This window comes from Stylophora pistillata, chromosome 13, assembly GCF_964205215.1.
Source record: "Stylophora pistillata chromosome 13, jaStyPist1.2, whole genome shotgun sequence".
Lineage (NCBI taxonomy): Eukaryota > Metazoa > Cnidaria > Anthozoa > Scleractinia > Pocilloporidae > Stylophora > Stylophora pistillata.
In genome coordinates, this window is record NC_142531.1 from 22151228 (window position 1) to 22171894 (window position 20667).

Consider the following 20667-nt stretch of genomic DNA (forward strand, 5'->3'; position numbering starts at 1 on the left):
TTTACTTCGGATAAACATCGAAAATCACAATTTCACAAGAAAAATTAGGAGTTTGTTTATTGTTTTGTGATCTAACAGGACCCTACTTAGTTACTTAGTTATGTTGGTTTACTGCCTTGTAACCACGCTTCAATCTTTTCCCCAGCGCTCCACAGTCCAGAACAGTGTTAACATGATAATAATCGATGTAAAGCGTAGAGCTTGCCTACTGTATGAATCGCTGTATGAATAGCTTTTCAGAATAAGCTTATAATTATTGGTTTTCGTTCAATAATTGAGGTTTTCCGGCGAAGGAAGTGCGCGGGTATTTTGTTCCCTCTCGCCCCACGTGTAGAGCCGTCAAGATCGGGAAAAACCGGAAAGAAGTTTTCATTGGATTGCTGTCACGTTATTTACTGAACCAACTAGCGAGCTGAAGTTGTTGTTTCTTCGATATTTATAACTGGAGATGTTTTGAAACGGAACTGATCCTGATCGATAAAAATGGAATTGACAGGAAATGCCAACCCCCGAGCATTTTCTCCCTGTGAGTTAGCTGACTGACGAATCACGTTGCCAACCGCGGGAAGTCGTAAATCGTGGAAGGAGGACGAGACACGTTTGCTTCAACTTACGCGCGTTTTTCTGTGGATTTTTTTTGCATCCTATAACAATGATGAATGGAAATTTGGGTCATTCTTCGGAGCTCCACATTTTGGAGCACAAGCTTCGTGTTTCCAACATAAAGAAAGATGCAATTTCTTTATACACTCACGCGCTAATAAAAATTTCATTGCTACCCCGATCACGGTAAGTTCAAATTTTAAAGCGGTCCATGCGGAGAACTTAACTCTTGAATTACTGGATCCATGAAAACTTAACAATATTTTCCATTCTTTACATGATCATCGTAGTTTTATTCACGGAGTGGTCATAGTTTTGCTGAATCGCTCTTCATTGCACAATCTTGTGAATCTCCTTAGCGCCTCATGTCCTGGCCGGTGTATTTGTAATTTGATCTAAGATGACTGCCATGTGTTTTGGGAGAAATATTTTGCGTGGTTTCGCAAGCGTTCACAAAAGGTTACTGGTTTGATTTTAATTTTCAAAACGAACTCACTTGTTTTATTTTATTCTCTTTCACGCTTTCTACAGACCTAAGTTTTTCAGTTTTACGGAGACCAGAGACGGTTACACTATAATTGTGGAGGAAGAACTTTGTAAAGGTAGGTACCATGGTATACTGTTTGTAAACAATGCGATCACAAGAAAAACAATAGTATCGTGTATTCCTCGGATGGCGCACTATGTTAAAGCTGATAGGAAAGTCAGTTTTCCTGGATTATAGAATGCGTTTTCGAATGCACATGTGAAATGAAAAAAAAAAAAAAAACTGATATTGATAACCGCATGCGTACACAGCAAGTAGGAACTGAAATAATTAAAGACTGATATCATGACAGCGCAGATTCCAACAGAGTGGAAACCAAAGATGAAGTTTCCTATTTTATATATTTTTTAGATCGGATACCGGACGGGAATTTAAAAACCTCACCACATACAAATTCTATCAATAAAGTTATAAATCCTGGCCGTGTGTGATACATTCATTTGCAAATTCCAAAGTCGTTCAATTAGAATTAGATTGTCTTTGCCTTTGTTTTGCTTCAGCATAATTTGTTTTACAGAAACCCCAAAAGGGTAAATTGGAACTCTTTTGAGAAATATTTTTCTTCAGTTAATGTTTTGGAAGTGACTTTTTCCTGTTATGTAGATATAATCATAAATTTGTTTTGCTACAAAAATGTTATTTTTTTTTTTAACGTCTTGCGATAACTCTCTCAAAACATTTGCATTTTCGTAAGTGGATACTCTTGGTTTTTCTTGATCAATTGTTCCTGGTAAGCAATGAGGTTATAATTAATTTATCATCGAATTTTTGCTTTCTATTCCTGTTTACATGTAAGTCAACCAAATTTGATTCATTCCGCTGTTTAGAAATTCATTCTGAGTATCAAAATTACAAAAAAGAAAAAGCAATGTGCCTAAAATTGTATTTTATTCCTAACATCATGAAGCGACATAATACAACTAAAAAAAACAAGGGAATTATTCGTGGTTATCAAAAATGCATAATAGATTAGTCATGAAATCTAAGCTGAATTAAAGAAAAAAAGATGAGGCCATTCAAATTTAACCCCAGAATTTTGCATAATATCCAAAGAACTAGCAAGTCTGTTACTGTTGTTGGATGAAAGGACAATGTTTGCTGTATCAAGGTCTTCCTTTCCTAGTGATTAGTTATACCAAAATTATTTTAAATGTGCCAAATGAATAAATGATACTTTAATTTACTGTTCTGACTAAAAACATATGGAGCACAGGAGGTTTGAACAAATTTAAAAAAAATTGAAGTGAAAACAACAATTTCATAGCAAAATTTTAGTGACTTTATCTGGTGGTTTACCTCACGACCAAGAGATTGAGCTCTTTGAATCTTGGTGCCATCAATATTAAAAATACATTACTCTAAAATGATTTTGCTATTTGCTATCTTTCTTATCAGCATAGCAATTATTTAAACTTAGAAATTTGAGCTCCTTCACTTTATTGCTATGTTGGATGGTGGTTTAACTATTTCTAAGATAATGCATTTTGGAGCAAAGAAAACTTTTTCCAGAAGAAAGTGACCTTACGCTTCTTCTTTGACAAACTTCATTCATTGACAGAAAATACCCTTGATTAAATATGTAGACATTCTATACTTCAATCAGAAACATATTCTAATTAGTTGAAAATCATCACCAGGAATTATTTTTTACTTTGATTAAAAAATTGAATGGCAAGTGCAAACATTTTTTTACTGGCGAATTTCAGGTGTATGCAGCAAAATTAAAATCAAGTTAAAAACATAACATGCTTTGAAACTACATGGTGATTTTCCACTAGCCAATTCAACCCAACAGAATACATAATTACATTCAGTGTAAAATCTGTGAAGACATTTAACTTTTTTTTACTATATACAAATTGATTTGCAAAACCATTAGGAAACAGCAGCTCACCTGACAAGGCATAATTGCAAAAAAATTCTGCTGCCAAGTCAGGGGTAATAAATAGGTGTTTAAATTATTGATGTAAAACAGTGCACTGGTACATGTAAATCCACTTTTAACTAAGCCCCAAAGAATGATATAAGGCTGAAATAAGCTTCTGGCTTGAATCACAGAATAGTAGAATGCAGACTTTGATCTCACATATTTCAGCAAAAATCACTTTTCAGCCACCAATCTGGCTGTAAGCTGTGTGAAAATAAAAAGACAACAGTCCTTTACAAAATTGGGAGGTTCCTTTTTCATCCAATAAATTTGTTGTCTTGAACTTTTAAGTGTATGATAGCCTTATATTGCCTAGCTGATTGAATCAGTGCTCACTTCTCCCTCCCCTCCCCTCCACCAGTACAAAGTTGTGTTTTGTCCATCTGTCATTATGGTTGGAGCACAAAATTGTAAGGGGGGGGGGAGGGGGTCCAAATAGAAAGAGTACTTTAAGTTATTAAAATAGAATCAAGGAACACTATTTCACTCTAGGTTCCAAATTCTTTAGCCACCAATTGGAAAATATGCAACAGGTTGATACTTGTTTGTATTAGATTTTAAATCAAAGCTATGCTGTCTTATAGTATGATAAACAAATGAAATAATAAAGTCTAATTAAATGCTGATAACTCTATAGCAAGCCTCATAATGCTTAAATGTTTTTGTTGTTGTTTACAGAGCTTCCACAAAGTGAGAGCATTGACATGCCTGACCTTATTTGGCGAGTCTTGACAGTGTCTGCTGGAGCCTATGGAAGCCATCAGCTGACAGGCATCAGTAGAATTGTTAAAACAGTCATCTCTCCCTTAGCGGATTTTAAAATCTCAGTTCTGGTCATTTCCACTTATCAGTCAGACTATGTCCTGGTAGGTCTTTCAGTTGTATTTGTTTACCTCAGCCGGTCAACTATGGTTTTACTCTTTGCAAGCATATAATCAAAATAATGTATTTATTCTTATTTAGGAGGGGAGCTGTTCTTCAATTTTATAATAAAGGTCATGAATTGTAAATGATTTATGTTAACCTGATTGAAGGATTTATAACACTGCTTGCAGTCAGTAGTTTGCAAGGGGGAGAGGAAACTAAAGGGTGAAAATCCTACCCTGCTCCCTGCTTTGTCACTTGTCCAGATCTTCCACTCATCCAATACTGCAACCAATTATTTGTCGGGCAGAATCTCGCACTTGAAAACACAAACTACTGCCTGCAAGCAGACCAAAGGATTTTCTGATTTATTAAAACAACTTTGATCCACATATATTAATAAAGAGCTTGCAGTCATCTATTGCTTTTTAACCATGATTTTTCCCACTCTCAAACAATGAGTTGTTGGCCAAACAGATTTTTGTAATTTAGCTTTGTAATGAAGTGGAACTCCTTTTTCTCTGTCAGGTGAGAGAGAAAGATCTTGAAACTGCCATTATGTGTCTTTCTGAAAACTATAAAATATTTAAAGACAGCGGATCAGGACTGGAACGCGTGACGCTTTCTATTGCCGATAGAATGGTTGGAATGAACCAAATGAGTAAAAGAAAAGCAGGTAAATTTCCAATGCTTTTTTTAGAAGTCTTATTTCTCGTTTTGATAATATACCTAGTATATGGTGACGTGTAAGCTGTGTTTTCATTTTTTTTCTTTTTCTTGTTTTTGTTTTGAAGATGAACACAGACCAATTATTCACCCATTCACATGTCCAATGAACAGATTTCATGTGACCAGTCTAGATTTCCAAATGCTGCCAAGCCTCACTACCACCATACTTGAACTGATGTTCTATTCCGAGTAATTGGAGTTTTCTATCCTTGTATTGCTATTTGAATATGTTATAATAATAATAATGTTAACTAAGTGTGTTAGCTAGCACTCTAGGTGTAGACTTTATATTGAATCTCTTTCCTTTCACAAGGCATTTTGCACTCGACAAGTTTCTCGTTTGAGAGTTTCTTCACCAAGAGTTGATACATACCTCTTGCTTCCCACGTTTATGGTCTGTACTGTAAGAGTTTTTCTGTTTGGGAAGCACATGTGCCATTAATCTGAGCAGAAAAAAAGATAAGGCCCTGTAACTTACAGTATGGACCAAGAAAATGAGGTCAGTTAGATGTTTATTATATCTCTGAATTCAACAGGGTTGTAAGATCTCTATTTAAACAAACTTTTTTTAACAAATGGTGAATGCCATAGCATGTACTATTGAGTTATGGATGCACGCAGGAGGTTGCTAAGCACAAAAGAAGCATAAGAGTCGTACGAGGCGATAGCCGAGTGCGACTCTAGCTTCTTGAGCGCTTAGCAAACCTCCCAAGTGCATCCATAACTCAATAGTACATGCTAATATGGCGTTCACTATTTGTTTTATAACATAACATTGATACATTGGAACAAGAGTTCCCTTTTGTTTAACAAATCTTACATGATCAGAAAAAAAAAGCGCACGCGGAAAAATAGTCTTAGCATTTGCTCGCGTCAGCAGCATGCACCCATGGGCAAATAGTAGATGCTGAATTAACCAATCAGAGCGCGTGCTTTGCTTTAGTTATGTTATGAAATTTAGTGGGCCTTACAGTGAAATGTGGCCTGCTAAATTGACAGGTCAAAACACACATACTTGTATCTTACGAGACCTTTTGGTGTATAGTGTTGCTGTGTATTTTTACAGGTATGTGGTGTATATTGACAAGCCTATAGGGCAAGTCAAAATACAAACAATGAGTTAAAGTACTCAGCAATACTATACCCCAAAATGTCTAAAACAATAAGTTATTCATTTTATACGAGGTAAGAAAAGGGAAGACGATAGAGAAGCATAGCACATGCAGCCGACCTGTTGAACAAGTTTTTTAAAGTACAAAATAACGTTGGAAATGTTCGATATTGCATGATATTTGTACTCTGCTTGAGATATTTCATGATAACTATACTTACTAGCACTATGAGTCAGTAAATATATATCACTTATTTTATTCCAGAACACCAGTTGATGGACGATATGAACCTTTCTTCCACATCTCAATAGTTGAAGGAGACATTTCCCTAGTTTTAGACAGTGAGGCTTTGTCAAGGTAAAAGTCAAAGGAATAATTTGAATATATCAACAAAGTTGAAATGGTAAATTGGCCACCGTTACGATTATAAAAGCTGATGTTTCGAGCGTTAGCCCTTCGTTGGAGCGAATGTCAAAGGGTTGTGTTTGTTTTGTCTGCTAGTGTACACTTACAGTTTGAGATTTTGTGCATTGAAAAGTTATTTTCAGTGTGATGTGAATTTAATTTTTCAAAAGTGCTACCAATATTATTCAGGGTATTTTACTGAAAGAAGAGTTGAAAGAACTATCATGATGGTAACAGGGCCACTTAACTGGGGTTATTTGTCGAACATAAAATTATATTGTGCTGAGTGAGGCATACTGTGTTGTTCAATGGCAGAAATACACTGGATTGTAAAAACAACTGGATGGTTTAATCTGCCATCAAGAAAGCACACTACAAAAACACTGGCATGAAATTGAGGCATGGTACCACAGGGTACCCAACACTACAACACCTTAATTATTTGACATTGTAATCATGTTCTTGTTATGGTCAACTGGCTCTGTTTCCAGTGATAAAGTATCATTTTACTTCTCTTTCTGGGCTTCCATGTTTGACAGTTGGTGAGTAAGCGATCTAGAGGTCTGTTATCTTTGGAATCGAAGAAGGTTGCCCATGCCAACACTAAAAAAAAAACCATGTGGTATCACCTAATAATGATAAAATTGGTACCTTAGTTTGTAGCTTTTCTGCAGTGATAGAAGCTTTTCAAGATGGTAACATAAAAATTTTGTGATCAATTTGCTTTAATTTGTTAGAAATTTGTTTATCTATGTGCATTTGTTCAAAATCTAAAGATTTCCTGAAGGTTCACTCTACACCAACACCAATGACGAGGGGTGGAAAATGATTCGTGTTGGAGATGACCCCCTAGGATTTGGTCAGTTTTGTCTTTTTATTTTGTATTGTAAATATTAATAAGAAGTGAGCGAGTGAAAATTTGATGAAGAAGGTGTTAACATAAGAGTGGTACACACAAATAGACACAGAACAGGCTGATATGGTTGTGCATGTGGCTAAACCAGACATCAGACATTGTGTAAGAGACAAGAAAATTGCTGAGCTAGGTGACTGCCTAACTGACAACAGATAGGTGAATATACTGATGCACTGATTCACCGACTCTTTCACTGACTGCCTGATGGACTGATTGACACAGACTGACTTACTCACTCACTGACTGTCTAACTTAACACTGGTTATGTGTGATGTTTATTAGAAAGGTGATAGCATTTCATACAAATCAGTCATGACAGAGATCAAGCCTGCACACTTGAAAGAGTGCTCATAATGTTTATATTATCATAATTTTCAGTATTACTAGTATTATATTAGTTTCAGTATTGTGATCTGTAATGGCTTCCTTTATAACTGTGTAACAATACACTGCACTGTTGTGTGTTGTGTAGATGAAAGTGGTGTTGCTGCCCAGATCGCAGAACCTTTAGCAGATGTTCAAATGCCCACTTATTACATCAGTACTTATGGTCTTGGTCATACATTGGTATGTACGGACCTCTGGGTCATAGAGGTGTTGTGGTAATCTTGAACAACATACTTAAAGCTTTCCTTGGCAACAACAGTTACACCAGGAAACGTTAAAATGTAGAATCAATCTTTTTGAAACAGGGCTAAAAATGTCAAAGATAAACCTGAAAGAAAAACAGTGGAGTGTACTGAGGCAATTTGTATTTGCACAAGAGACTTATCTCTTAGAGGATTTTCAATATGTTTTCAATCTCCAGCACTTTGGAATATTATCAAACGATAAATTTGGTGCCCAGTATTAGTGGCCTATCTTTGTTTTTGGATAACAAAGTTGCCTGTTGTTCAGTTGCCATCAAAATCTTCAAGTTACTTTGGGCAAGTTTCCCACAGCTACTTCACATTCATCCTTGGATTAATTTGAAGCCGTTTGTGTGTTACTTTTAGAGGAGAGTGGTATAGTTGCTCAGTTATCTGAACCACTAACTGACGCTTCATGTAGCACTTTTTACATCTGCACTTTCCTTTACGATCATCTTTTGGTATGTACTTTTAATTGCTCATTAATCTTTCCTTTAATTACTAAAGTATTTATTTGATGAATTATTATTCTTATCTGCATCATGGCTAATAGTATAGAATCCACTAATATCAAAAAAAGTTTGATTTTCATCACCATCACCACTGTTAATATTATTTGTTCAGGGAGTGTTTGCAAGTTGGACTTGCATGTTGATTATTTTTCTGTCCTCTCTGGTCACTGGAAAAAATTTTATCGAGTAGTAAAAAAGGTTATTGGGAATTATAACCCACCCACTAATTTTGGCGTGATTTTATTGGTTACTTTACGTCACGTGGTGCAAAATCGCAGGACAGTTATCATGCAATAACCCCCGTTCACGTCAATATTTGTCCTTCGATTTTTTCTGTGAAAAAGAAACGTAGTCAACACAAAAGTTTCAACTTTTCCATTCTCCTATATACATAGAAGGAAACCAAACTTTTTTTTTTTGCTTGCTTGCATCAATCACGCACATTCGCCATCAGATCACCACTGGCTTTTTTACTGTGTTTATGCAGTTTAATTGCGATGTGAAAATTAACGGGAGGGTTATAAAATAAATAAACCCCGTTCTGGCTTGCTGGTATGTTGGCTGATAATGTCTTGGCTGAGAGGTTGTCCTCAAATTTTCATATTTGCCCTCGAAGCTTCGCTTCTCAGCCAAATATTCATTTTTCGGACTCAGCCGCGGACATTATCAGCCAACAATTACCAGCCGCCCAAAGGGGTTTATTTACCAAATAGCTTTTAACCCTTCCATTTTGGGAATCTCCCCTTTTTCAGTGATTGTACACAGTCTCTCATTTAAGTTTAATGTTTCCCTGTGTTTTGCAACTTTCCTCTGGCAAAGGAAGATAATGTTCCCTGTGTCACTAGTCTCTTTGGAACAATCCTCCTGTGATTTTCTCTGGCATCTTAGTATGAGCCTTTGTTTTTTGTTTTGTTTTGTTTTTTTTTTCATGGAGCATTGCCTTGATCTTTTGCAAGGGTTGTGCTTGTCTGTGGTGCTGTATGATTTTTGAAGTTTTAAAGTTTCCAAAAGGAGATGCCGTTGGAACCTCATCCCCCATCTCCTTGGCAAAGTCTCCTGCACTTGGTGCTCATGGTGGCAGCTTTGCTACTCCCAAAACATCCCCTCTTTGTTTTAAAGTGTTGGAATTTCTGCTTATTGTTACTAGTTTCCACAGGACTTAAAGTTGGCTTTTTTTTTTAAATCATTTGAAATTCAGGTTTGCAAGAAAACTTTACCAGGTTATTGGTCATGAGAAATTTAATACTTAACAAATGGTAAACACCACGGCGTACACTATTGAGTTATGGATGCACGTGGGAGGTTGCTAAGCATGAAAGAAGCGTAAGAGTCGCTCGAGGCTATCTTTATTTTATAACATAACATTAACACATTGTAGCTAAAGAGTTCCCTTTTGTTTAACAAATCTTACGTGACCAGAAAAAAAGCGCGCACGGAAAAATAGACTTTGCATTTGCTCATGTCAGCAGTGTACACCCATGGGCAAATGGGGGACGCTAAATTGACCAATCAGAGCACGCGCTTTACTTTGGTTATGTTAAATAAGGATGTGGAAAGAAGAATTTCTGTGATAAGACTATTCTATTTCCATTTTCCAGGTTCCTGAGAGTGAAGCTGTCAAGGCAACAGAGCTTCTTAGTTCTCTACAAGTATTGAAGGATTGATGAGGAATGTTTTTATTGTTAATTTATTCTTTATCATTTTGAATTAGATGGATTTTTAACTGTTTGTCTTAAATTTATTCATTGTCATAATTACATCAATCCTGGAGGGATTTATTTGATCATTATCGATATAGGTCTGGCATAATGAACTTCCTGTTGTTTAGGTTGCTGCTTGTTCATCAACACTTGCATATCATACCTTCTGTGATGTACACAATAAATAATTTTTCATTTTTAACCCTTAAAACCCTAAGGCCTGGTTATTAAACAAGGTCTAACCCAAACCATGGTTTTACACAAGCACTGGGCCTCATGGATTCTCTATAAGAGTGTTGATTTGATATAGATAAATGTCTTTCTACCATAAGCTTTCAGCCCTCTGACACTCTCCACAAAAATAAACTTAAGGATAAAAGGGCAGTGTTGTTAAACAACAAATAAACTTTGCTTAACTAACAAAACCTCAGAATAGCCACCACCTAATTTCTCCTTGTAGTAAACGTGTGGAATCACATGCTAAGATCATGAGAATACCTGGTCCAGAATTAACAAATGGTAAACACCACAGCGTACACTATTGAGTTATGGATGCACGTGGGAGGTTGCTAAGCATGAAAGAAGCGTAAGAGTCGCTCGAGGCGATAGCCTCGAGCGACTCTAGCTTCTTGAGTGCTTAGCAAACCTCCCAAGTGCATCCATAACTCAATAGTGTACGCTGTGGTGTTTACCATCTGTTTTATAACATAACATTGGTACATTGTAGCTAAAGAGTTCCCTTTTATTTAACAAATCTTACGTGACCAGAAAAAACAAGCGCGCGCGGAAAAATAGTCTTTGCATTTGCTCACGTCAGCAGCGTACACCCATGGGCAATTGGTGGACGCTAAATTGACCAATCAGAAAGCACGCTTTACTTTGGTTATGTTATAAAAGGAAATGATTGCCAATGTAAGCATTTTTTTGTTAATCCAATTTTCCCCTTGTCAGTACCAAAGGAAATGTTTAGAGAAGAGTGAGAAAAATAGGGTGTTAAAAGGAGAATGCTTTGAAAGATACAGCAGTTCAATTTGTTTCACAAATGAATAAAAAGGGTAAGTTTCTAGAGAAAATGTGGTGCTGCGTCGGTGGGGGTAACTGGGTAATTTGGTTTTTCAAAGCTGACATTTCGATTGTTAGCCCTTCGTCAGCTTTGATACCCTTTGCTATGGCTAATTTACATTATTAACTCATTTCATGAAGCCAATTCATTTCTTACTTAGTGTACATTGTGTATGATATTTGAACTTTTATTTTTAGATCTTTCATCAAATGTTTTTACCAGCATTAAAAACATTTTGAATGTGTGAGTAGGGATTATGAAGTTATAATGCTGTCATTTTCTCAAATTGTTTGTCAGAGTTCTTTGGTATAGCCACAGGTATACTTGCATTACAAGTGCTTTATGGGCTCCTTCAATGAGTGTTACATCTGTTTGAATCCCTTATCATTCATTGATAAATTTTCCAAATTCAAATGGATATTAGTAATTATTATTTATATTATATTACATATTTGTATTTTTAAAATTAATTGTACATAATTTATTCTAATCAATTCTTAGGCAAAAATGGCATTTTTCTTTTGGGCCTTTTGTCGATTCAACTGAAAAATAAATATTTTAATTCGAGTTGTAGGATTCTGATTGTTTCATGCCTTTGTTCTTTGTTATTCACATACACACCAGCCATGTCTGCAGTTGGTTCACAAGACTAAATGGCAAAGCTGTGTAAGCTTGTTTAAGATTGTGAACCATAAATTGTTTTTCCCCTCTTTCCTATTGAGAAGTAAAGCAGGCTTTTCCCCAAGGTTTCAAACAGTACTTAATAGGCAATCTGCCATTTACATTTACATCCACTGATGTGGGCCTGCTCAGGGAATTAAGAGAGGGAGACTTTAGCAAAGTTTCAGTATTTTGACTGAAGCAAAACAGGCTAATAACAGTCTAGTAGAGATCAGATTTAACCACCACAATCCCCAACAAGGTATGCTAAGCTAACCTTGCCAGCCTGAAAGTAGTCTAGAATGTCAAACTATTTTGCTCAATATTTTATTTTAAAAAATCTACAGCACTTTGGAGTTTACATATCACTCCAATAATAAAACAACTTACAAGGTTCCATTGATTTTCACAGGCTGAATATTAAACAGTGACATGGCTTCCTTAAACTTGGATCAAACCATTAACCCTGCCACTAACCAACTAGTAAATGTTTCTTTTTCCTGTTTGAATCTGTTTTCACGTGTTCCTGGTTTGAGACTTAAAGAGAGCTGTAGCAGATCTTGTAGGGCAATGAGGTAGGGGTGGGAAGACTCCCTTAATTTTGGTACCAAAAAAATGTGGCTGGCTTAGCATAAAATTGGCTTGCCAAAATATTCAGTCTCCTGATCTTTTACTGCACTGTCTTCAGAATATAAAGCTTAACCAAATAACAAGTTGCACAAAAATTGTCCCATATCAACTCTGCAAACTGTTAAGATTACAAAGTCCTTGACATCTGCCAATGAACCAAGCCAAAGGCATGTCTTAAAAACTGAGTGGGAGCTAGTGCTTGGCTTGGTGTTTATATGAGTGCACCCACATTTCTAAATTCTCTGCCAACTCAGTCCAAGCAATATTGACAAAACTTGCCCACGTTTCTCGGTATACATTTTGCATCCCTCAAGATGGTTCCCCCTCAGCTGTAGAACCTGTTTGTACCGATGATTTTGGTACACTGATCCTCATTCTTTTCCGGGAATAATACTGCCAATGGAGAATTTGCTGTTCATCAATGAACTTCGCACAGGCGGGGTTTACCAGTTCTCTACGAAAATGTTCATACTGGAGCAGCTCAAGGAAATGTAGACACTGGGGATATCTGTTAGTAAAATGAAAATAATCATGAGATTGAAATAAAATTTTGAGCTACTTAAGTCATCAAGTAAAGAAATACCTTGTTTATTTTGACAAGTGTGTGTGACAAAGAAAAATTCTGAGCCCGAGAGATTCTCATATTTTTCTCCTTCCTTGCTCATGCTAAGTAAACAAAAGACAACTTTGCCACTCAAACATACAATTCATATCTTCTCGCCACCATGTAGTATCCACAATCTACACTACTTATTGCCACAATTTTGACATGTACTTACTTCAAGAATTTTGCATATTCTGGCTTCTTCCAATAAAGAAGATATTTGAGATAGTTAATGAAGGACTGCTCCTTAAAGTACCCTCTTTGAGCAAGAACTGTAAAAGATAGGGGAAATGACTGATATTTGTTACAGATATTCATGACAGTATGAACACCTGTTTACCCTTTACTACCTAACATCAGTATGCATATTCTCCATACTGTTCTTCACACATTTCCTGATGTGATTTCAAAGATAATTTGTTTAACAATCAAGAGCTTCTTTCGTTGTTCTTCAAATACTTGTCTTTTAAATTCTAAGTGAACAATAGAGTTGATTATAGAGAAATTCCTTTTTCAAAATATATCATCTGAGCTAATTTTTGGGCGAATTTGGCCAAAAGTATTTCAGGTTCGACACCAAAGAAGCGAGCGTCAAAAAAAAAAGAAAACTTACAATTCAAATAATGAGGATTTGCCAGACATTGGACAAACTCCAGCTCAACTTGAAACCTTAGGTGTGTCCGATCATCTGTTTCTTTACCATAAAAATGAAAAAAAAAGTGTTAATTATAACAAAAAGTGAAAAATTCGAGTAAACAACTAAAGTTAAGTTAATATTAGTTACACCTTGTGATTTGGTTTCGGAGGTGTTCATCATAGCGGCCATGTTAAGTTTCTTACAGGACACTTACCTAAATTCTACTTGACATACAAAGTAGAGGTCTATCTGCCGCTGGTTCTAACGCTTGTCGTTTCCCTTCATTGTGCAGCTAAAAAATTATGGACTGCTGATTTCTGTTCGGTCAACATGGCGGACGACTTCGACAACAGCGGTAGTGGTAGAGGTGGTGGATTTTACGACAGTTTCGGCGATGGACCAAGGTAATGAAGCCATGTTATTGCTTTCACTTTCGATTCTTCCCCTCTGGTCCTAAAATACGCTCAATCTGTCTCTATCAGGGATTATGGTTCGTCTTATGGAGGCGGAAGACGGCGTGGTGGCGGAGATCGTTATAGAGATCGCGCACCGAAACCTCTTCCAACGGAACCCCCGTTTACGGTCTTCGTCGGTGGACTTCCGCCGGATACAGTCCAGGGAGATCTTGATATGATATTCCAAGACATCAAGGTATGTTTTCAGTACGATCAAAGGCAGTTCAAATGCCGACAGTTTACGATTTCGCACATGGCCTTTGGTTTAAGCTACATTGCAGTGTACATCGACTACTCGGAGAGCTTTATGGTATTCTATTTCTTTACGTCGCCTCCAGTGCAAAATATCTCAGGAATCGATGTGCATGGGGCCCTGGGATTTGAGGCTGAAAACTCATTGGTGAACTAGCTTTAGCGAGAAATTCGATCAACCATAAATTTCTTAACCTCATTCTATTTCCGAGGACTTACAAGTGGTTGCGTGCTTTTCTCCTATGGGGATTCCCAGTATTTTGTTTATGCACCAGGCCCAACATCATACACCTGAAAGTGTAGTTATTTGACAAAATATTTGCTTTTAACGAAGCATACACGCAATTAATTCGTATGGTCTGAAATGATGGAATGTGTCTCTATGAATGATACAGTTGTTTAGCTTTAATTGAGGATGCGGGAGGGCGGTTTAGAATTAAGTTAGGAAATGGGTAGGAGGCTAATTGGATATAATTCGGGGGGGGGGGGAATAATGAGCTTACTGCCACTTATTGTTTTCTATTTCATTGTGAAATCATAGGAAGAAAAGCTTGGTGCCCCAGCTGAAAATTAACTGATCTCACATGTTCAATGTTTTCTTTGTCAATGTCTTAAATGTCTTCTTTGATCCCTAGTGTGGTTGACAGAATAACCCATGAAATGATTTCTCATCTCTATAAATTTGAACTGACTTGGCAAACTGGAGAGAGTTTGAATTTGAATTATTTATTTAAGTTGTTTCGTGGAAAACCTGTAAACTAGCTTCTAGCTAAGTGTTCCTCCACGTTAAACTGTTTATTATTATTATATTATTATTATTATTATTATTATTATTATTATTATTATTATTAGTTGACTGTCCAATTGTTTTTGTCATCACTTTTTCGCTGTTCATACTTAAGAACACGAGATAACAGTCTGAACGTTCCTGATTACCACCGAAGGATATTAATTGTAACATCAGACTTCCTTTTTTTAAGCTTTGTATGTTCAATGGCAGTTAAATGCTATTGTCTGTAGCTAATAGTAACATCATCTTTTGTGATTAGGACAACATCAGAAGCATTCGTCTTGTGAGAGATAAAGAAACAGATAAATTCAAAGGTATTGTACCATTTTTGACAAGGTATGAATTATCATCATCATCATTGTCATAATTATTTTATACCATTACAGCCAATATTACCTTTACATTGCCATGACCACAACCATTGTCATTACCATCATTTTCATTGCCACTACCATTAACGTATCATTTTTGTAACCATTATTGTCATTGTTAGAATAACTACTATTACATTGTTATCAGTCTTTTGTTGTGTTGAGTTTGAAGACCTGAATTCACTATCATTGTGTTGTTATCAGGCTTCTGTTATGTTGAGTTTGAAGACCTGTATTCACTGAAGGAAGCTCTGGCATATGATGGGGCAGTAAGTTATCAATTTTTTTCTGTAGGCTATGTTTAAGTCTATGTCTAGAACTAATAAAAGCACTTAACATCAAAAAGCACAACAGCCCATTGGACCTATAAGGGGAAAACATTTCCTAGTTGGAATAATAATGAACATCAAAATGCATGTAATTTAATGACACTACACCAACAACAAACCAAGGTGCAAAAAATAGCAACATGTAAACTTTTGACCTCATTACCTGGCAAAGACTAGCAGTATAGCAGTTGAAACATGGTGATCAATACAATTGATAGCTTGACTCTCTATTATGAGACAAACAATTGAATGTTCATTTATCTGCACCACAATGAACAACAACAATGTCTATAACAACCACAGGTGGCCCAAGCTCTGTCACAGGCTCTTTCACAGTGAATAATTAAAGAGTTTGTATAGTGGTTTAGTTGGACTTGCTTTTGAGCTCCATAAATGTAAAGTTGTGTGAAATAATCAAAGAAATAAAGTCTTACCTTCGTAGAGAGTAGTCTGTGTTGTTCTCCTCACGATTTGAGGCCGTTTTGATGTGTTTTAGCTTGACGCCCAAAATTACTGTGCATAAAATACGGGAAGGTCGGAAACTTCTGTTGACACATGCTCGCCAAAATCGTTTGAAAACAACACTTAAATACTTTCCCTCGAATCAAAATTCAGCAGCACGAAAGCCAAATAGTTGCCCTTTAAGTTCACTGAAAAAAATCCCACAAAAGTCGGTTTGTCAAGCAACCAATCCAGCGAGAATTTCAAATTAACGGCCGTTCAGAATTCTTCTAATGCATGGAAGGAACTTCTTGTGCAGCTGAGAGACCGTTGATGCGCGGTCAACCTGGAACCTAGTCAAATCTCTCTCAACGGTTCCTCCCCATAGTCTTCTAACACCAACTCTTCACACATACTAAGGTACCCCGGGTAAGAGGATATTTGTAAAAATCCATTGAAAACAGTGAAGATGGACAGTATCGACGATCTAGTCAAGTCGATGAGTTTAATTTAGGGCGTCAAGTTAAAATACATCAAAACGGCCTCAAATCATGAGGAGAACAACACAGACTACTCTCTACGAAGGTAAGACTTTATTTCTTTGATTATTTCACACAACTTTACATTTACGGAGCTCAAAAGCAAGTCCAGCTAAACCACTATACAAACTCTTTAATCATTCACTGTGAAAGAGCCTGTGACAGAGCTTGGGCCACCTGTGATAACAACTGGTAAAAAAATGTCTCACTTCTTGGCTCTATTACTTTGTGGAATTTTTCTTCAGCTCGTAAAGACAATCATTGAATACCACACAGTCATCCCTGGGCCATTTGCTTCCTAATTTTGGTGTAATATATTTCTGTTGACTAGAGTATGGGAGAACATGGTAGAACCCTGAGAGTGGATGTTGCTGAGGGACGTCGAGAGGGAGGCCGTGGCGGTGGAAGAGGTGGACAAAGAGGGGGCAGAGGTAAGAGGGTCTTTATCTTAACCCTTAACACCCTAATATCAGTATGCATATTCTCCATACTGTTCTCTATACATTTCTCATGGTGCTGATTAGGAGAATTTGTTCTAGAATCAAAAGCTTCTTTAGTTGGTGATCATTTCCCTTATTCTTGTGACCTTAATGTGTGATTCAGGGGTGATATTGTAAGGAGAAATTAGATACTGGTCACTCTTAGAGGGTAAAGGGTTGATTCTCATTATTACCATAAAAACCCGCAGATAAGCCACACCTTTTTTCCAAAAATCGTCGCTAGAAACTGGGAGTGTGGCTTATCTGGGGGAACATTTGAAAAAGTTGTCGAGTTTTCCATATTCACGTCCGATCTAATGTCTGGTTACTAAGCTTCAAATGTTTTGCACACGTTCTTGTTGTAATGCAAAAATCTATGGAAAAACTGTGTTGAATGAAGAAATTTCTGTCAACAAATACCAGAAAAAGATCAATCATATGTCAAATTTGGCAGAAACCATGTGCATTATGTTAAAGTGCTAAAATTGTGGGTAAGACTTAGAAGTATCTTCCGTTGCAATGTTAATAGTGAGTTTACGTTCAATGAACAGTGGATGAAGAAGACTTCTTAAGACTCGACTTTGGATTTCTTTTGATTTCTTTCAAAAAACTTTTTTTCCAAAATTTGAGCTGCTAAATTCAGGGTGCGGGTTATCTATGGATGTGGCTTATCTGCAGGTTTTTACAGTATCAATTCATTTATATGCCATACATCTATATCTATTTCTTGTGTTTTTAGGTGGCTATGATGACAGGCGTGGAAGATATGGTGGTGATGGTAGGTAGTTTTACACTGTTTTGGTATCCATGGCGAGAAGGAAAAATTTGGTAGTTATTTGTATTTGTATTTAACAATTTGCCAAAGGCAGGTAAATTTACAATAGGACAAGGTTGTCCCCTATGAGGTAAATTAGTTTTCCCTGTCCCCTACCCCAATTTCAGTGAACAGGCCAGACCACAACACAAGGAGCTATGTTGCCTACTCTTTGCGATAAGTGTGTGGGTTCTTTAACATCCCCTGTGAACCAGGGTAGGGAAGATGCAGGAGACCGGACTTATGGTTTTTTTTTTTTTTTTTTTTTTTTTTTTTTTATCCTTATCCGAGAAAACTAGAATGTCTATCCATTTCTTGATATGATAGAGAGGTGGCACATTCTCATCAGTTATTTTAAGACCATGAGTGTTGGTGTGGTCTGGGGTTCAAACCCTCAACCTCCCGCATGGCAGTCTGGTGCTCTACCACTTGAGCTAACCAGGTGGCTAACCAGGTTGGTTAGATTTGTAGCAAAAGTTGAAAATTTGATTCAAATAAAACTTCTCCTTAGAACATCAGTAAATTGATAACACAAACAGAAAACTGTTGCTATCGATGGGCTTATTGTCTTGATACCATACAGAATTTTTTTGGGCTCAAAATAAAAGACAATGCATAGTTGTAAACTGGAGGAGGAATTATCAGCAATCAGATCTTAGGATTAAAACAATTGGTTTAATTCTTTCACTCCCAAGATCTCATCTGTAATATTCCTTTATTAGTAGATCAACTTAGAGTCCCTCATTGGTATTTTTCTTTATTCCCATCACATGTCTGCTTGATATTGTGTTGAGGTTGTAAAGAGAAATTCTATTTTGGTCACTTGTGGGAGGTAAAAATTTGATCAAGTCAAGGAGGAACAATAGAGAAGTGAATGATTATTCCCATTCTTCCAGAACAAGATTTGAAGTTGAAATGTTTGAAAACATCTCTTGGTCTGTCTTTCTTTGTAGGTGGTGGTGGTGGAAACTGGGGAAACAAGGGAGGTCATCACGGTGGTTGGAGTGGTGGTGGAGGAGGAGGAGGAGGCAGTTGGGGTGGAAGAGACGATAGTGGCTGGGGTGGTCGGGATGGAGGTGGCAGAGATGAGGGAGGCTGGGGAGGTAGGGATGAAGGAGGGAGAAGAGGAGGAAGGCACGGTGGAGGAGGTGGGAGAGGTGGAGGTGGGGGGTTTGGAGACAGAAGAGGTCCTCCAAGACAAGATGATTTTCGTGAACCAACAGCTGGTGAGAATAGATACAAGTTCTTCTTAACTTGAGCAAATCCTTGCACACTAAAATATCTTGACATTGCAGCCTAAAGCCATAATTGCATTTTCAAACTTACTGAAAAGAAGTTAGTTTTATTATTTTTTGTTATGATTATTTGCTCTTAGGCTAGTAGCTAAGCAGATAAGGGAAAGTTGAAGACAAAGGACAAAAGAAAGAACATATTAAGTACTTGAGGTTAATTTGTTTTTATTTATTTACTTTTTTTTTTTTTTGGTTGTCACCAATAGAGGAATTAGCAGCCAGACCGAAATTAAAACTCAAGCCCCGCACAGTGAAAGATCCTGTGAATGACGTAGCCTCAAGTATGCAACAGATGGCAATATTTGGTGGTGCAAAGCCTAGAGATGAAAGCGTTTATGAGAAAGGGAAAGAGAGATCTAACAGCCAGTCCAGTCAAAACAGTGGTTAATAACAAAGTAAGGCATTCTGTGTGCATTCTATAATTTTTTTGGGGTGGGGCTGGTGGTCTGTTTGGATATTGTCCCCTTACCCCTCCCCCACGAACTTTTTTAGCTTTAGATGCAACTAATAGAGTTGTTGATACATTGTCTTCTTTATTTCCTCCCACAGAAATTTAAAATATGAATTGAAGAAGCTGCTATTTTTCGCGTCTGAAGATGTCCAATGCTTCTACTGACAACAGCTTCGTGCGATAACTAAAACACAGTTTTTGTTTCGTGTCAGCAACAACATTCATATCAAGGACGTCTTACCGATAGATTTGCAAGAATTCCTCCATTTCTTGTGCACTCAGAACATACCCACGCAATGATATAATGTATTATTTAGACTTGGTGTGCCTTAATGGCGTTTTAAAGTTTCCGTTGTTTAAAATGAGATTGTTGTTTCTTCTTCGACTCTCAGTTTAGAGCAATTGTCACTTGAATGTCGAAAGTAATCCGGGTTTGCTTTGGTTTTACGTAACTTTGCTCTGTGATTGGTTCAGAAAAGTCGCACCATCCTCTCAACCAATTAGATGCAAAACAAGAAAAAAACAATCACGACCAGGTCATACGCGATTTCCCGTGGTTCACTTTTTCCGCTCTTTACTTGGTGTTCTCATTGGCTGATGATGACGTAAACCTTTGCTCTGATTGGTCGCTGGGATTACTTTGGTCTTGGTTTTTCGACACTCAATTGAAAACTGCTCTATTGAAAGGTTTTATATTTCACGAGGGAGGAGAGAGAAAGCGTTTTCCAATTTATCAACGCTAACTGACTTTGTATAAACCTGGATTTTTTTAAGTGATATTTCTTTTGCTTTTAATTTAAGGTAATGTCTTGATTAAATGTGCGTTGCTCTGTTGGAAAAATTACATTATTCTGACTTCTGAGGCTTTGTTGCTGATGAAATGAAAAAGAAATTGTCTGCGCGTATAATCCATAAT

At 36.9% G+C, this 20667-nt stretch overlaps 3 protein-coding genes across 5 annotated transcripts; 2 read left to right on the forward strand and 1 right to left on the reverse strand.

Moving 5' to 3' along the window:
- Positions 1 to 140: 140 nt before the first annotated feature.
- LOC111327735 (cytosolic arginine sensor for mTORC1 subunit 2) lies at positions 141 to 11574 on the forward strand. Of its 3 annotated transcripts, XR_015994417.1 has the most exons (10): positions 141 to 789; positions 1135 to 1205; positions 3756 to 3943; positions 4470 to 4617; positions 4736 to 4859; positions 6047 to 6139; positions 6964 to 7046; positions 7576 to 7670; positions 8099 to 8193; positions 9843 to 11574. XR_015994417.1 is itself a non-coding variant. In XM_088742360.1 (9 exons), exons 1-9 carry the CDS (start codon positions 653 to 655, stop codon positions 9906 to 9908), a joined length of 1005 nt encoding a protein of 334 aa, XP_088598486.1. In that variant the 5' UTR covers positions 141 to 652; the 3' UTR covers positions 9909 to 11574. The 3 variants fall into 3 exon arrangements, 2 of the variants coding, with proteins under 2 accessions (XP_088598486.1, XP_088598487.1); XM_088742360.1 differs by lacking the exon at positions 8099 to 8193; XM_088742361.1 differs by lacking the exon at positions 7576 to 7670.
- A 404-nt stretch (positions 11575 to 11978) lies between these two features.
- On the reverse strand, positions 11979 to 13757 carry LOC111327705 (mediator of RNA polymerase II transcription subunit 31). Its single transcript, XM_022931947.2, has 4 exons — positions 13688 to 13757; positions 13515 to 13595; positions 13077 to 13173; positions 11979 to 12805 (listed from the first exon to the last, which is right to left on the reverse strand). Exons 1-4 carry the CDS (start codon positions 13725 to 13727, stop codon positions 12607 to 12609), a joined length of 417 nt encoding a protein of 138 aa, XP_022787682.2. The 5' UTR covers positions 13728 to 13757; the 3' UTR covers positions 11979 to 12606.
- A 29-nt stretch (positions 13758 to 13786) lies between these two features.
- On the forward strand, positions 13787 to 20595 carry LOC111327704 (eukaryotic translation initiation factor 4H). Its single transcript, XM_022931946.2, has 9 exons — positions 13787 to 13942; positions 14021 to 14189; positions 15295 to 15349; positions 15611 to 15675; positions 17047 to 17146; positions 17934 to 17972; positions 18962 to 19234; positions 19507 to 19695; positions 19850 to 20595. The coding sequence occupies exons 1-8, from the start codon at positions 13869 to 13871 to the stop codon at positions 19686 to 19688; spliced, it is 957 nt and encodes a 318-aa protein (XP_022787681.2). The 5' UTR covers positions 13787 to 13868; the 3' UTR covers positions 19689 to 19695; positions 19850 to 20595.
- The last annotated feature ends 72 nt before the right edge of the window (positions 20596 to 20667 follow it).

Bases quoted from the DNA above. Each gene is read 5' to 3' on its own strand.
- LOC111327704 (XM_022931946.2), top strand. From the start codon at position 13,869: ATGGCGGACGACTTCGACAACAGCGGTAGTGGTAGAGGTGGTGGATTT. The intron at 15,350-15,610 runs GTATTGTACCAT...TGTTGTTATCAG, and splicing joins AGAAACAGATAAATTCAAAG to GCTTCTGTTATGTTGAGTTT. The intron at 19,235-19,506 runs GTGAGAATAGAT...TGTCACCAATAG, and splicing joins TTTTCGTGAACCAACAGCTG to AGGAATTAGCAGCCAGACCG.
- LOC111327735 (XM_088742360.1), top strand. From the start codon at position 653: ATGATGAATGGAAATTTGGGTCATTCTTCGGAGCTCCACATTTTGGAG. The intron at 4,618-4,735 runs GTAAATTTCCAA...TTTGTTTTGAAG, and splicing joins AATGAGTAAAAGAAAAGCAG to ATGAACACAGACCAATTATT. The intron at 7,671-9,842 runs GTATGTACGGAC...TCCATTTTCCAG, and splicing joins ATGGTCTTGGTCATACATTG to GTTCCTGAGAGTGAAGCTGT.
- LOC111327705 (XM_022931947.2), bottom strand. From the start codon at position 13,727: ATGGCCGCTATGATGAACACCTCCGAAACCAAATCACAAG. The intron at 13,596-13,687 runs GTGTAACTAATA...TTTATGGTAAAG, and splicing joins CTCCGAAACCAAATCACAAG to AAACAGATGATCGGACACAC. The intron at 12,806-13,076 runs GTAAGTACATGT...TTTTACTAACAG, and splicing joins GAATATGCAAAATTCTTGAA to ATATCCCCAGTGTCTACATT.